This window comes from Suillus subalutaceus (assembly GCF_016647625.1).
Source record: "Suillus subalutaceus strain FC151 chromosome Unknown DFJ58scaffold_185, whole genome shotgun sequence".
Taxonomy (NCBI): Eukaryota; Fungi; Basidiomycota; class Agaricomycetes; order Boletales; family Suillaceae; genus Suillus; species Suillus subalutaceus.
In genome coordinates, this window is record NW_024540434.1 from 15,654 (window position 1) to 31,797 (window position 16,144).

The 16,144-nt window shown below is 47.8% G+C and overlaps 5 protein-coding genes across 5 annotated transcripts; 1 reads left to right on the forward strand and 4 right to left on the reverse strand.

Annotated features, from left to right (window-relative positions):
* Window positions 1-313: 313 nt before the first annotated feature.
* DFJ58DRAFT_159332 (uncharacterized protein) lies at window positions 314-1,360 on the reverse strand. The gene has a single exon (XM_041378952.1). The coding sequence runs from the start codon at window positions 1,219-1,221 to the stop codon at window positions 652-654; it is 570 nt and encodes a 189-aa protein (XP_041237271.1). The 5' UTR covers window positions 1,222-1,360; the 3' UTR covers window positions 314-651.
* A 194-nt stretch (window positions 1,361-1,554) lies between these two features.
* Window positions 1,555-3,939, reverse strand: DFJ58DRAFT_908382 (cytochrome P450; the record flags this gene model as incomplete). Its single annotated transcript, XM_041395107.1, has 12 exons — window positions 3,794-3,939; window positions 3,425-3,729; window positions 3,279-3,375; window positions 2,911-3,224; window positions 2,875-2,879; window positions 2,606-2,793; window positions 2,434-2,556; window positions 2,282-2,384; window positions 2,142-2,228; window positions 2,004-2,085; window positions 1,825-1,947; window positions 1,555-1,768 (listed from the first exon to the last, which is right to left on the reverse strand). The coding sequence occupies exons 2-12, from the start codon at window positions 3,568-3,570 to the stop codon at window positions 1,555-1,557; spliced, it is 1,482 nt and encodes a 493-aa protein (XP_041237272.1). The 5' UTR covers window positions 3,571-3,729; window positions 3,794-3,939.
* A 1,476-nt stretch (window positions 3,940-5,415) lies between these two features.
* On the reverse strand, window positions 5,416-6,169 carry DFJ58DRAFT_817401 (uncharacterized protein). The gene is made up of 3 exons (XM_041391792.1): window positions 5,994-6,169; window positions 5,749-5,934; window positions 5,416-5,700 (listed from the first exon to the last, which is right to left on the reverse strand). The coding sequence occupies exons 1-3, from the start codon at window positions 6,105-6,107 to the stop codon at window positions 5,452-5,454; spliced, it is 549 nt and encodes a 182-aa protein (XP_041237273.1). The 5' UTR covers window positions 6,108-6,169; the 3' UTR covers window positions 5,416-5,451.
* An 884-nt stretch (window positions 6,170-7,053) lies between these two features.
* Window positions 7,054-8,146, forward strand: DFJ58DRAFT_669321 (uncharacterized protein; the record flags this gene model as incomplete). The annotated part of the gene is made up of 4 exons (XM_041382773.1): window positions 7,054-7,182; window positions 7,243-7,637; window positions 7,687-7,810; window positions 7,862-8,146. The coding sequence occupies 4 exons, from the start codon at window positions 7,054-7,056 to the stop codon at window positions 8,144-8,146; spliced, it is 933 nt and encodes a 310-aa protein (XP_041237274.1).
* Window positions 8,147-13,609: 5,463 nt separating this feature from the next.
* Window positions 13,610-14,909, reverse strand: DFJ58DRAFT_159646 (uncharacterized protein). The gene is made up of 2 exons (XM_041378953.1): window positions 14,277-14,909; window positions 13,610-14,223 (listed from the first exon to the last, which is right to left on the reverse strand). Exons 1-2 carry the CDS (start codon window positions 14,715-14,717, stop codon window positions 13,753-13,755), a joined length of 912 nt encoding a protein of 303 aa, XP_041237275.1. The 5' UTR covers window positions 14,718-14,909; the 3' UTR covers window positions 13,610-13,752.
* Between the last annotated feature and the right edge of the window lie 1,235 nt (window positions 14,910-16,144).

Below are 16,144 nucleotides of genomic sequence, written 5' to 3' on the forward strand. Positions count from 1 at the left end.
GTCTGTTTGGGGTTGCGCAGGCCATTGGTATACTTCCCTGCTCCAGGAGAGGCAGAGCGTCTCCGAGCTGGTGGGGAAACCGAACGCTTGGACCGCCTCGAACGACAGTTGGAACCTTGTCCACCTCATGAGTTGGAGTTGCTGCTCTGAGGCTGCATACCGCAGACATGCCAGTCGTATGTAGACGAGAGTGTCCATATCAACGCACACGCAAACGCAAACGCAAACACACAAACAAATAAACACAGCCCATGAGCGCAGGTAGATGAAATATAACAATAAATTAGTGGTGTCCTGACTGAAAGGTGCTAAACACATACCAGAACATCCGGTGATACATTTGTTGTGCGTATGAGGGAGGCACGATAGACGCGTTCAAAGGTTCGTAAAAGGGTGGGTTCATCGATGATGGAGAGGTCCCAAGAGCCATTGGACGAAAGAATGGCGCTATGCCAAGCTCGCCACTGTTCTTCTTGGTACAGTAAGATTGCTCGTCTAGCTAGCAAGTCGGGGGAGTTCCAGTAACAATGCAGCATGATAGCACCCCAGAATTGCGCGAGCATCCGGACACGCTGTTTGGTCCAGTCACGCTCCTCAATGGCTCCCATTATGCGTGGAATGGCTTGAGCAAAATCCACCGGGGAAAGATCTCTATCTGCTATAACACCCACTGCTGGTTTCGAGGTGGCTGCACTGACCCATACTGTGGAACCTGTCTTCCCCAATGGAAGGAACCATGCTGTCATCGTCTCGAGTGCGGTAATTGATTAGTGCATCGTCCAGTCCATCGTTGGTCCAGTAGTAGAGCTTGACATACTTCCCACTGTCTATCTTTCGCAGTGCGAATTCTGATACTAAGGCTTCTTTGTCGTTGTTGAAAGGACGAGGACGCATTAAGATTGCAGAATGTTTTGAACGGTTCTTTTTCTTTTCCTCTGCGCGAGCAGTTTTTTCTTCTAGTTGAATATCCATGTGTTCACGTTCGGCTTCTTCCTCGGCTAAACGCTTGCGTTCGGCACTGAGACGCTCGTCTTCTGCTAGTTGTTCTTGCCATTGTAAACATAAGTCTTCGTTGGTCAACACCCAAGTGGTGCGCAAGGTCTCCGCTGCTTGAGCTTCTGTGACGGCAGGTGAGACCATGGCGGTGCGCATAGCCTGATACCTTGCGCCCATAAAGTCCGGACATACTAAGAGGCTTGGGTCCGAGAAGAGTCTGTCCATTGTCTTTTAATAATAGTAAAACAGGTGGTTTGATCTATATTGCTGATTTGAAACAGGTAGATCAAGCGCAAGTCTATTGAGAGACGACAATGACTGACGCTGATAATATGAGCCGTGGTGGAGAAAAGAAAGAAGGCGTGGGTCTTCCTTACTCGTAATGGGCATAGACTACATTCTAACACGTGCTCGTGCCTTGCGCTTAGGAGAATACGAACTATGAAATTCCATCCACGCGCCTTAACAATGGCTGGAGCGAATGTATTAACTTTTAATTATTAACTATTTTCCATACTATAAACATGACTGGACTTTCAAGTTCTAGATAAACGCCCTTTACTCCCCAGGTGCACACAGTTCCCTGATCAGATTCTCCTCGATCCTCTTCTCCAAACATATCTCAAACGGAGCAGGATGTACGGCCACAGTATCCGAGAAAGCAAGCGTGTCAATCTTTGCTGCAGGGTTCTCAGACAAACGGAAAGCCCAGAGAATAAGAGCCGTGTTGATGAACATAGACCGATTTGCGACATGTTGACCGGGACACACTCTGACATTTTCAAGTAAGTCACGAGAACCGGTCGAGAAATGAACGATGCCACTCACCGGCGGCCAAAGCCGAAAGTAAAGAATCGGAGATCATTGCGTACACGACCTGCATCGTCGATCCAACGCTGAGGATTGAACTTTTGCGGTTCTGGGAAGACCTCAGGATCGTTTGCGATAGCCCTGAAAGACGAGCGTCAAAGACAAACGTGGGACAACGAAAATGATTGCCTACTGACCAATGGTTGCCAATAACAGTCGCACCTGCAGGAATGAGGTAGTTATTCCAAATTATGTCCTTATTCGCGCGATGCGCAAAGCCTGTAGTGCAAGGTTGTCACCCATTGCCGTGTCATCACAACTCAAATGGGACGTACCTCCAAGGGCAACAGGTCTCCACCTCAGACTCTCCAGCATGAACGCGGTAACCTGCGGCAGCATTTCCTGATCATCAAATGTCGGCACTAATCAGGAGCTGTTTCAGTCAGTAGATGAACAAAGCAAAGGTATAACCTACGCCGCGTACGCCCCACAACGTCATCAAGCTCCTCTTGTACGCGAGCCTGTGTGTCCGTGTGAATGGTAGCAGCCATCATCATAATTGTGATTGCACATGCAGTCTACAACAGTTGTCAAGTTAAGACGTCATGATGCAGTGTAAGAGCTTACCGTATCAGAACCAGCCGCGAACATTCCTCCTGCAATGTATCCCATTTCCTTGTCTTCGAGCTGATACTGTTTCTGGTGCTCTAAAATGAACCTCCCGAATGATGGCGTCGCGGTCTCCTCACCCTTCACAGCCGTGAGCAACGACATCCGTTAGAACAGCAAAATCACGAACCATCTGTCTTCGCACCGCATCCAACTGCCCGTTGAAGAGAGCAAGTTCTTCTTGGTGCCATGCCTTCAACTGGTTCAGGTAGCCTGGGATGAAACGCAGGATTGGATACGCATCCACAAGGTATGCTCCCGGCTTCATGGCTTGACCAAAACGCTCAAGAGACTTGTTGAGGGCAACGACTTCAGGGTCTGAGTACGAAGTCGGAGTAAGTTTTTCCATAAGTGAAGGACATGACTACGGAAGCTGCATAACTAAAATGCAAGTATTACCACCTCTACCACATGAGCAAGAACTAGTGTTCGTACCGCATGGCATGACCTTGATGGTTCTTTGGATCATTTAAGATATCTAGAATCAGATTCTTCGCATTCCTAGTCTGGATGGGCTCGTAGGTCTCCGCAACCTTGGGTTGTAAGCCTGCATGCAAGACCCTGCTTACATTCAGTCTCACTGATCGCACCCGGTAGAAACAATATGCGTACCTGCGGAGCCGGCGCAATTTCTCACCACTGCCCTCAAGGACGATTCTCATCCCGTCAGATAATGTCTCTTGCACTGCAATAGATCGTGGGCGGTCGGCGAGATTTCCGCCTTCTTTTTCCATGATATCCACCGCAGCCTATGACGAGACCCATTTCATGCCTGGCTAGACGATGATTTGTTTGATGCTTACCTGATAACGTCCTATAATCACGAAAATCCTATGGCCTTGTTTGAGCGAAAACACGGGACCGTATTGCTCTGTCCACCTCGCGAATTGAAATGGCGCACTGTGTGAGGGGTCAGAGATCATACTAATGTCCTTCAACAAAGACTTACTTTGACTTTGGCATCGTATTTCCTAAAAGCCAACGTCCAGGCGGTCCAGGCGGTAATGGCAACCGCCTTGCGGCCTGATAGCGTTGCTTCACGATCCAGATGCTGGCCAAGACGATAAGGGTGCATGCAACAGTGATAAACGCCATTGAAACAGTTGGACTTCAAGTTGCTGATAGTCAAGACACCCCGCGCCTTAAATACAACAGGTGAAGTACCCAGAACATGGCGATTTGTTGCGATGAGCGAGGGGTACGCTGAGATTACAGTGCATGGATTACACCGATTTACAAACACAAGTTCGACACCTGCACGGATCAATCGGACATGTATAAGTCATGTACGGTCTTCCAAGTTCCACGCTCCACTTACCTTTAATAGATCCGCAAGAAAACTGACCCACCTAGTAGTGATTAGTAGTGGACGTGCAAATACCAAGATATTTCGACTCCATGTAGATCTTCGTGTCGTTCCCGATGACCCATTGCACCACGGGACCATAAGCATTATAATGGACCGCGTCAACATGGAAGCGAAAGCGGGTCACTATTCTAAAAATAAAGCGTTGTATGTACTCGGCCTACGTAAGAGAAAATGCATGATATGCGACCGATGTCCGCGTATGTAATTATGTATACTGGTGTGAAGAAACGCCTAACGTGATACATACTATGCGGATATGACCACTTACTTATCATGAATCGCATGGACATTGGACATTCGTCTGGCTGGATGCCTGTGGGATGTCATAATACGGTAATAGAGGCCATCCGAACCGCGAAGCCATTACCATCGTACAACCTTGAGCTTGAGGTTTCTGAACGTCTCTGATATCATATCGATTATGGAGTCAAGTCTCTATAATATTGATGCTCGGAAGAAAACTTTGGGTACCTTTACAAGAGTGAGCTATGCATTCTTGTGTTTCTTTGATCCACAATGCTAAAGCGTGTTCCATGCTGTAGGCGGCCCCCGTGAAGATCAATTTGTACAAGGTGCATATCATAGATGCAAAGTGTGTAGTGAGTGTGATTGGCATATGAATACGCTCATGCATGTCCTGAAGGTCTCGTAATCAAAAACAAGTGATGACGCCTGATTGTAGGAAAACAAATACGGCGAACAACCCACCCAACAATACAAAGGCGGCAGTCCTTCCCTCTCTTTCTATTCTGTCCGTCCTGTCATCGTCCCTCTGCTCGTCATGCGTACTCCCGTAGCCCCTATGTACTTCTCGAGTGCCCCCCGTTTCTCCTAGACTCCATCCATTCTTTCCTTTATCTGTAGTGGTAGGTAAGAACGTTCAAACGTTCAAGGACGCTAGTGCTGTATAAAATTAACCCCGCACTGGAAACTACACGAGATGATCAGATTGCGGTGTTCGAACATTTCCCACGAGTCATGTGATTTCACCAACAAGTTTTAGTTACGGCCAATGCACATCGTCTTTCTACTGGAATTTAGCCTGAAATACTTACCTCGATCAGATTATCTTTCAAATCACACTTTGGCTTAATGCATATCAAGCACGAATGCGATCGTTATACGTCCACCAAGCTCCTCCGCTCGCTCACTCCCATCATCTAATAGAATGACTCTAGTCTCGAATGATCCCAGTTGGTGGCCCACTCATCAATGCGAGTCTTGTTTCCAGCTATTTTGTAGGTTCATGGAGAGTCAGGCGCATGATGACAGTGACTGACCTTCGCTGACGTTTCGCAGTTGCCGCCTCTGTTGGGGTAATGTACGATTGGGGTGTACGGTAATACTAAGCATGAAAAGACCACTGGCATCATTATGGTATTTGTAGGACTTACATTCGGACAAGAGGTAGGTTGACACCATTACAGGGGCAGCCAACTCGCTGAGAATTGTGTTATAGGTTGAACTGATCTGGGTGAGTGGACTCCCACATCAAAAGAATGACGAGGAAATACAACTTGTTCACGGCGATACGCTTAGTTTTGCTGACTTCAAAATATCCTAGGTGCGCTATGTTGGAATAAGATATTCTGTGTACGTTTGCAAGTTTAAGCCACCGATATTGCGCTCATTGCCCATCCCTCACAATCAGGATCAACATGTTGAGTATGTCTCCTCGCATATGCTCTATTTCTTGCTTGTGATGAACCGCATACAGTCAATGTTCCAACAATTTTGACGACGGATGCAGTGAGCGTTCCGCACTGATGCTTTCCATCGCCAAAACAACTGAACTCCAATGTAGTGGCGAGTGAGATTCTCGAACAAGTCACTCGTTGGTAGCGATTGCCACAGCTGTGAGTCTGTTTCAAGCATGTGATTCTCCGAGGCTGATAAGTTTGAAGTTCCAGTAATGTTGCTGGATTTGTCTGGCCTCGTCGTGTACGACGCACTTCATTGGACAAGTGAGGTTGTATATATAATACTGGGCGGTGAGCTATATACCTCCGTGATGTTGGCGTTGGCGTGCGCCAGAAACTTGTCCTGTTCGTGGTCAAGAAGTTTTTGCCGCCACTGTTCCTGCTACTCGGGTAAGTCAGGCAAATTTGCATGTACCTTGTTTTGGGGAGCCGATGTTTTATTCTGCCAGTTTATTTAACGCAGGCGTCGCTGAGCTTGCAATGTGCTGAACGGCTTGAAGTACCACTGGCAGAACTTTTTGTCTAGAAGCAAAAATGTTGAACAGAGTCTGGGGTCTTTTCATTGTGAATGATGTGCCTCAAGGGTGTCCGGACTTTGTTTTCTCAGGTTTTGAAGTTGTTCGAAGGAACTGAGAAAGATCTGAATGATAACAGGGTACCACATATGAACTCTTGGTCGGTGTCTCTCCCCTGACGCTGTACTTTCACCTCACGTCATTCACAATGAAAAGATCCCAGACTCAACATCTTCGCTTCAAGTCAATGCTGCACCCATCAGGGCCATCACCCGGTGATATGTGACCTGCTACCACTGCGAAATTGTTCAGCTCCTACGGCAAGGTACGAGCATTAGCTCAGTTGCGGCAGAGGCGAAGACCCACTCGGCAAGCTTACATTATCAGTCCATTGATACTTATTTTCGCTCTTAGTTTTCTGCAGACCCATGCGACAGCCAGGTGATTGATAATCACCGAACGGTGCTGGAAGTATTGAGATTGAGGTACGTTCAGTGCAGGGGGAAAAACTACTTGAGTTTAGTTCTGCCGGTTATAACTGGCAAAACTCTAGACGCCCAGCTAGGCCATGTGGACTATCTGTACAACATTCCTAACGATGATATCAATGTTATCCAGTGTCGCCGCAATGTTCAGGCGCTCGAAATTGTCGTTGATCAGTGATGCGAGTAGGCGCCCTCCGGCATGCACTATCTTACTTTAGGGACGTCGATCTTCACGTTCTCTTGAATTCAAACTGTTATCAGAGATCTAAATTACATCTCCGCAAGTCTCGGATACCGTGGGGTTCTGCCGTGGACCAGGCACAACCAATTTTGCCAAACCGGCTAGCAGAACTCCCGAGTTCTGCCAACAACACTAGCCGTACGTTGTACATTTCTCCTATTTTGAAGCCGAAGCTCTTAGGAATGATAAAAGGTCACCTACAAGGCTACAACTCTATTGCACATCCTCTTATTGGGCTTGCGGACTCTGAGAACCTACCTTCAATGAGATGGCTACGCCCACAGTTTCAACCTTCGTTGGCTACGTGATCCTGCAGCCCATCATCGTGGGGATGAGCACTGCTGTGCTTTCTTCCTTCCTGTCCTACGAAATCGCTGGACAGATTGACTGGAGGCCGGTAGGCCCTCTGTTTGTTGATTCCGGGCCTTACAGTTTTTCTGATTACCTAGTCTAAAAGATCACTGTATGCTTGACATGCGACATTCTTACTGTCAGTGTTGACCACTTGAAGGATCAAGAAGTTGTCATTGGTGCCCTGGGTGCGCCTGCCATGAAGCGCTTTACCCCCCTGTTCCGCCTTGCCCGTGTTTTTCTGGCGTTAAATGCGTCGCTCCTTGTGATGGCTTTATGTCAAAGTCCATCAGAAGTGACATTCATCACCGCAGTCTTCACTGCCCCCGCTTTCCTGTGGGTGACGCCGCTTGATCTTCAGTGGATCGACAGGGTATTGAAGAGATTCATACTGGCAAATTATGATCGAGAAGTGGGATATAATTCACCCAGATCTAAAGAACCATTGATCATCAAACGAATTCCTGGCGTAAAGGCTATATTGGATGGTATCATTCGGAGGTATGTGCTGTCGCATCCTGACGATTTATCGTTTTTGACTTGAAGATAGCTGTATGCCATTCCTCGTCGTCCACTCAGCACTGCAGTTATCATGGCAATCAGCCCATAAAGTGCCTCCATGGACGGTCACTGAGACTATGATTTGGTCGATAGTCAATCGCATTTGTCACTGTGTAAGACGATTTCTTCCTATGAATGAACTCCCAACTCAAGGTCTTCCAAAGATTATGGCCGATGTGCGGGACTATCACGAGGATAAGAAGACTGGAGTCCCGACCATACCCATCCTTCTGGAGTCTCCCCTTAAGACCCGAATAGTCTTGACTGTCGTTCAAGCAGTCGTTATGATGGCCTTCCTCCACAATCCATTCATTGTAGGGAGTTCCTGTTTCGCAATTGCTCTTGTTTGGATTCTAGGGAAAGATTCTCCGAAAGCTTACTTCCGTTTCAGTCTTCACTCACAGTCGATATTCATTATCATGTACGCTGTTATGTTCGCTTTGCTCTAGAACTGTAAGGCTCTCATCGTCTAATATTGGTTACCATCACCAATATCCTTACTCTACAGTATTAAAGCGTTGATCTACTGATAGAGTAGTTGACCCTTTCCCCCTGAATGCATGCTCAGTTCGGCCAGTTTACCCTGTTCGATTCCCAAGTGTTACCTAAGTCAACTGAAGATAAGATGACAATGCTGCTTCACCAATCAGGGGTGGGCGCCTGGCCAGTTTAAATTACTACACATATTGGGTTTTCCCATGTAAGAACCTACGAGGCTCTCGCTGCGAATTCGAATGGGCGTGGAGACCGCTAGTGGTCTGTAGGTGCGCTGTAGAGTTAGGTTAGCGTTAACGAAGGTTATGCGATGAGGACCGTGACGAGTCTGAGATGATAAACGATAGATATAGCGATGCTGTTTAGATGACGAGTGCGAGAATGAGACTTGGATACTGGTTATGATTGCCTGCAGTAGGGAATGTACATGGGCTACTTTTTATACCGGGAAGAGCTAAGGGTCGGGTATGGCCATGCCGAATCAATTATGTGACAACGGACGCTGAAGGCAGTGGCGTCGCGCCTGACAGGGTAGAGTAGAATGGAAGGAAAGAGGCTACGAAAGGATTGTGTGAGTGGCGTTATAAACGGGTATGGTATTGACAGAATGACGAGAGTTGCATAGTGGGATTTGACAGATTCGGGACGGCCATGTTGCGAGTAGGGCAAGGGTGACGAGAACGGGTCTTTTGAAGGGTCGAGTGAGTCGGTAGCGACGAGGGTTTAGCAATAAAACGGGGACATATATTATGCTGACTGGGTTTGGCGCTGAGCTGAGTGGTAGTTGCGGTAAGCGTTGAAACAGCACTTTCCGGCGTTAAACGGTTTGTAGTCATTACACCCAAACATAGGGTAAGGCTATTTCTCAGACATAATTGAGAACGCATATCAATCAGTACCATGACGAAACTCCGAAATCCAAACAGCATTCTCAACCCCCCTGCAATACACCGACGCCAAGATGCCAATGTCATGGAGCATTTCCCATACTACACACCGCCACCAGTCGACACGGGTGCGTGCTCCTGGAAAGCGATTGTAAGTCATGCCAATTGCTTCGTCAGAGTCAGCAACGAGCTTGGTGCCGTGTTCTCGAACGCTAAGGACGAGGCGGGGTCCCAGCAAAAACATCTGCAAGAGCGCGGAAATTAGCGAAACACCGTAATAAAGCTCATCTGCCTCGGAACTTCCGTTCTGCATAATCGAGGAGCAGTCAGATACATGTGAGTCAGTCATGGATGAGCGTACCGGCAGGTTTGGAGAGAGGAGGCTAATGCGGAAGGAAGCAACGGCAGCAAAGCTAGAACGCGTGGAACTTCAGCGTTAACAAGATATGTACTCCGAGAAATTACGAGCTCACCTTGCAAAGTAAAATACATGAGTTTTTATTAATACCGTGAAACAGTCCTCAATAATCGATCCTGTTGATAGCCGTTCACGGAAATGCTTCATAGCGATCCGGACTGCAAGATACAATGTGAGGGCCTCCCATACAGTGCCGAGTATCCAAGTGGTGGCTGATAGAAGTATGCTGTTTCCTCCATAATCGCACTGATAGGTACCGGAGAGGACGAGTTCCTCTGTTATTTGTCTTGTGAGCCTGACTCTCTGAAGTCCTTCATGCATTACCAAAGCTTACCTCCTGTAAGATGCGAGCTTTGTATTACCGTGATTACTCCGCTGGTAATCGACACGGCAAGGAAGAATACAACAAGAAAGATGAGCATCTTTCTCGATCGCTGATACATGGCATGCAACCGAGTGATCATGATCACTTGCATAATATTTCAGCCAAGCTAATGACACTAGTGATGCACTGAAGCTAAGTAGCTCACCGCCTAGGATGATATTTGCGATGGTAAACATCCACCATTGTTCGAGATCAAAAACAGTGCCTAAAAACACAATCAGTAATGAGCATTATAGGGGACTAAGTCCAATCTCACAGCTGTTCAGATGTTACATTTAATCAACAATGTCGAGAATATCGCTCACCCCTACATGGGTGAATAGTGAGTTGGACGGCAATGGCACGCATTGCTCGGATTACTCACAGCATCTGTCACGGAGAGTGTCGGGAATACTTGCTACATGCCACAGTTTGGTACACGTGAGAAGGACAAAGAGTGGGAGAGACGCACCCAGCACATTGATGCTGGTTACGAGAGGTGGAATATCAGCACAGTACCAACGTGTTGGCCATGTAAACATACACAGAGTATAATATTCCACCGTAGCGCAGCTAGAATATCTTAAGGTAAATGCACTTGTCAATCGTAACTTGGTGAGGTACGTACACCGAGATATAAGACACTCATGAGGGACCAGCGTCGCTTCTATCTCGAATTCATATCGTAAATCATCCGGTTGTCCTTCTAACATAGTACTATGCTCACCCAGACCAGTTCAAACTATAAAACCATTAATAGTGGGACGGCTGCTCTAGCAATGACATCACCTACCTCTTGTTCGAATGTGAGTGCTTGGGAATAGTATAGAAACATCAGGAACTTCCTCAGTAACCAGTAACCCGGCCGTGTCTTGCTCACCCCAGTCGTATATCACCACAACAGTGGACGCAACTGCGGAACCAATTACTAGAAGTCAATGATAAACCAACATCAACCGGCTTGCTTCCCGAACCTGTATAATAGCTTTCAACGCGATAAAATTGGATAGTCGGCCACCAGTTAGGATCATTTGATACTAGGGTCATATTGAAGGAGGGTGGGTTCAGTGAGTGGCGAACTTGAACACCTGAGTAGTGAGCACTCACGAGTACTAATAGTAATCATGAAACACGATGATGTCCCATGTAGCTATGGATCGCGAAGCTTAATTCGACTTGATGATTGAATTTCGGCTAGTCTTAGCTGTGGGCGTGATATAAACACCACGTTTCAATTTTGAAAACCATTCACGGCTTCGTCAGCGATTCTAGTAACTCTCGCAATGCCGTTCTCGAGAGCTTCTCGCATTTGCGGCCGGCCCATCAGGAAAATGCTGAAAAATCGTTGTCGGAGAGCGATAACAAGCGCCAGTGTGATATAATAAATTGTATGATAACGAGACCACAAGCAGGGTAAGAAGATTGAGGACGCGCGGGTTGTGAGAAGGATATATATGCCATGGTAGTGGCGGTGTCACGGTCAAGGACCCGGGATGGTCGATGAGTTGTCACTGGTTGTGGAGATGATATTCTGGAGCTGGAAACTTGTGAGGTTGAGATGGGGATTGTGGATTGTGAAAAGATATGGTCACTCACAGCGGATCACCATGCATTGATATCTCTGCCGATGTACAGCACACTGCTGACGAGCAGCGAAAGTGATTCTAGTAACAGCGTGGGTATCATCATGAACTTGGATATGTCGCATGTCATGTGACTGCCAGTTTGCTGCCAGGGGCAAACTCGGCTGGTCCGTTCAATCTAGTGGGCGCAAGTACTTCGATTCTTAGCAGACTCGAAGAAGCTTGCAGTAATTGTCAATTCGTCGTTGAAGGGCTCTGAGAACAGAGTAAGTTATTAGAGGCCCTCGGAGGCTCCAGCTAATGTACCCCCGCATTTTTGAAGGTCAAATATCACAAAAATACGAACTATAGATATTTTGAGGATTGTTACTGAAGCGTTATTGAGGCCTGAGGGACTCCGTACATGTAGCACCCTATTAATTAAGCATTGTGCTTACGAAGGTCGTGAGTAAGCTTGGATGAAGAATATTTTCCCGCATACTTTTTTCGACTTTGGTAACGTCTGAAGCAGCTCGAGCAGACTGTCTAAGCGAAACCATTGTCATGGGAATGCTGGTCAACAACTGTGTCGTTTTCTAGAGATACCATGCAGTGGTAAGCAAATAGAGACTCGGACGTGCTGCGCATTGCGTGGTAATTTGATTCTGCATCGACCAAGGACGCATCATGAATCATGATACCGTGACTATGCATGCAGTAGTAAGCAAATAGAGGCTCAGAGGTGCACGCATTGCATGGTCATCTGGATCTACATCAACTTCGGGCGCATCATCGCACATCGAAAGCAGGTCAAAACTCCGGAAATGTATTTTTCAATTCCTTTCGTGTCAATGAATCATCAATCCAAACGTGCGTGAGCAGGAAAAGAACTTGATCATCAAGGATTATTCAGTAAATACAAGAATACAAGGATACTACGCAGACTAGGAGGTGCAAGTCAGGAAAACAGGTAACGTAGATATCAAGCCCGATGAGGTCATTCAGTCTTCTAAAGCAGGGTCGAAAAGTCATTTCAGCTGTGGAACATCGCGTTTCCTGACGATGACGCGGGTCATGATGAGGTCAGTGGTGAGCATCGGGTGGTGGATGGCATTGTGGCGGTGTTGTGAGTGTCATGAAATGTTCTAATGGTGTCGTAGCGTCAAGAATGTCGTGGACCGTGGGTGTTAGCATTGGCTGTCGTGAGTGCTGTGAAATGGTGTCTTGTTTGAGAGCGTCGTGGCGTCGTTCGTGTGCTGTCTTGAGTGTCGTGACTAGTCTTGCTTAGTGGTGTCGTGACGTTTGAATTGTGATGCGTGTCATTAAATGGTCGTGATGGTGTCGTAGTCTTACTATCATCGGCTTGTGGCCCGTGTTAAGCAAGTCACTTCATTTCAGTGTCGTAACATTGTTCGTGTACTGTCTCGACCGTCGTGAGTGGTCCTGCTTGATAGTGTCGTGGCATCAGTAGCGTGATGCGTGTCTTGGTGGTGTCGTATTCTTCTCGTCAGTCTGCGGCCCGTGACCTTGGTGGCCTCTCGCGGGGTCGTTGTTAGTAGGCGGTGGTTGTCAGTGTTGAAGCTGCAGTGGGCAGGCGTTAGTTGCTGGGGATGTCAGAAGTGCATCGCCATGGTAGTGAAGGTGGAAAGGTGGTAGTGGCTGGAATCACGGCTGCGATTGCATTTGTTCGATGGCGAAGTGACGCAAGGCGGGCCTTGATTCGCGAACCAGGCTCTAAAGTTGACAACGCATCGAATGTAAGAGGGAGCGGCGATCCTGGCGACGTCCGGTGGTCACCAGCCAGCATTGAGGTGAGCCCCACATCTGCCATGGCAGTAACCCAAGCGTCTATGATGTGTGCTTTGTCGATACGAATCTGTTCGCAGACTTGCGTAAGGTGGCCAACTGGTGGTACTGAAATCAATGGGGAATTTGACCATAAAGAGAAATGACTGACCGATTCTGTTGGCGTGTCGCCGAAGGCGAGAACACACGATGCTGTGGCAAGCAGCGTTCATTCGCAAAGATCTAGGTTTGCGCTAATGAAATATGATGAGTAGCATTCTGAGTCTAGCATTGAAAACGTCCTTACCTTCTGCCGCTTGAGTTTACATGGGCGCAACTTCTTAGGCTGATATGGAAGTGCCGTAGGAGGGAGAGGGGTGAGTCGATTGGCGGCGTATTTAGTAACGAGTATCAGGGGCTTTAGCCAGGAGGCAGCAGCCTTGGTCTTGTGAGCTAACACATCAGTGGGATGGGCGGGTCCAGAAGGGCTAGTGTCAGTATTTATAGAAAACGACGTTAGAAGGCTATCGAGTAGAGCAAGTGGTCAAAGGTTCAACGGATGAGAAGGAGCATTGCGGATAGGGAAAGCATTTTCGATAATGAGAGCATTGTTGGTGGTAAGAGCTGGCATGCGTGGGGACAGGGTGTCGATGGGGTATTCGACGTCTTTGGTGTCCATTGGCAATGCTTCGTCAGTGCCAGTGAAGATGCCCTTCGAGTGTATGAAATCGTCGTTGGGGACTGCGGACGGACTGCTGTGGAGGGAGTTGACGGTCTGTGTCGTCTGAAGTAAGGTGTCAGTGAGGTGTACGGATCTGGGGATGGAATGGTTAGTAATAGGCGTAGGCATTGTCCGACATTTGTCGACTAGCAGGACGAGTGGCCGAATATACGGCGTACAAAAGGGGCTAATGATGTCAATAGTTGTGCTCGGGGCTGGGACGTCGACATGGACGTCATTCGGAGTAGTGTGTGCTAGTGCGTGCACCCCAGGGTGTGGCATAGCATAGGTGTCCTGTAGTGATCTAAATGTTAGGCAATGGGAAGTTTAGGTATGATACTTCATACCTTGTCAGAGAAGACGACCTTCAAATCATCGTCGCTGGCTACCAGAGTAGTGTCAGATGCAACTGAGAGTCGTTTACAAATGGCGAGATTCGGCAAATCGAGGGTAGTAGTGATGTCGTAGGGCGTTGATTCTAGTACAGGTGACGATAAATAATGTTGAAATGGTAGCAGGACATCCTTCGAGCAGTTGTCATTGCAGGCTACAAGGGTAGCATCCGATGTGATAGAGAGGCGCTTACAATTGGCGAAGTATGGCAAATCGAGAGTACTAGTAGTGATGTCGCAGGGCGTTGTTGATCTGAATACAGGTGACGATGACAATGAAGATGGAGATGACTGAAATGATAGAAAAAACTTCTGGGCTGGAACTGGCCATACAAAATTCGCGGGCGGATGACGATCCGGAGAGCCCTGATGTAGCTTGCACATTGGGCACACCATTCCGAGCAGGCTGGGTGCTGCCGGGACGGCATTGGGGGTGTGCCCACCAGTGGAGGGCTCACCGGTATCGTTGCTCAGATATATTGATGCGGCTTCATCGGCGGCTAGGATCAAGATGATTGTCGACTTGAACGCCGACACGACAAGGCCGGCGGAAACCTTCCTTGGTCCAGATCGGATTGGACGAAGAACTGTTTCCTCGAAGAATAACACCGAGATAAAGCCCGTAATAGCTAGGCGCGAAGCAACGTAGACGGTGGTAGAAATCATAATATTGGCAGAATATCGTTTGAACGTACGGTGTGCTGGCAAGATATTCGACGGGCTGATTCCAAGATATCCCGCGTTATTTATACCGGTCACGATATTTGTGCGTGCTTGCCCACTGAATAAACAAACCCAATCGCGACGCGTCAGTCACGTGTTGGAAAATCAATGCACATTGCGTACGACTTTGGAAAGTTAGAAACGCGGATTAATCGTCGATGGCTTTCCTCATACATGTACACAGGCTATTAGCTTGTTGTGTCCAACCCAGAATTTTGCCTCACCCTCGGAGTCATCGGCTCAGACTTTCTCGGAATGACCGCCACCTTCTAGTTGCGGCATGACACTTGTGCGACGCGAGCCTCCAAGTCGGTCCACCACGCCCTACTCCATCGAAGATTTTCATTGTCAAGCGTCGCAAGGTAGACAGGTATGATGATGTAGCGTCGTTCTCGAGCGCTAACACATCTTGTTCGTTTCCAGCACGTGAAGAATTAGTCCTAATTGGTTTCCAATATGGATCTGGCCGATTCGTCTTGAACGACGCGATACAACAACTATCGCAACTTGAGCTCGGTGCCTTTTTCGCAATTGGATCCTTGTTCTTGTTCTCGGTACGTATTTATTAATGTCACTTGCAACAGAATGTTTGAATACCTTCCAAAAGACGAGGATTCTTCGGCCTAGATTGGACAATACACACGTCGTCTCGGGTGCACAGAACCTCCAAAAGACCCAACGTCCATTTTAACGCATCCGCTGATGTTATGCTTGCATTCGAGAAGCTCGTCAAAGCTGACTATAACGGACACATCAATTCGTGACTGCTCATTCCAGTATCACGAGGTATGATGTCGATGACTCGATCTTGTGACAGCATCTGGGAAACTCATTCGAGGTTATTGGAAGCGGGTTGCATGTAAACCTGCATCCGTTCCAGTCCGATTCGTGGCACCTTGCCATTGATGGCCCAGACTTTACCGACGCTATGGATCCGCTAGTGTAGAGCGTGGAGGGCCTTACTCATGCGCAGTGCGAGCGCACCACTGTCACGACTCACGCGCACGACGGCCCTTCTCTATTTACCATCTACAAATTATGATACAAATACAGCACAAGTGCGCGACCGGTATATTCATCCCATCGGGCTTTTCAGCTAC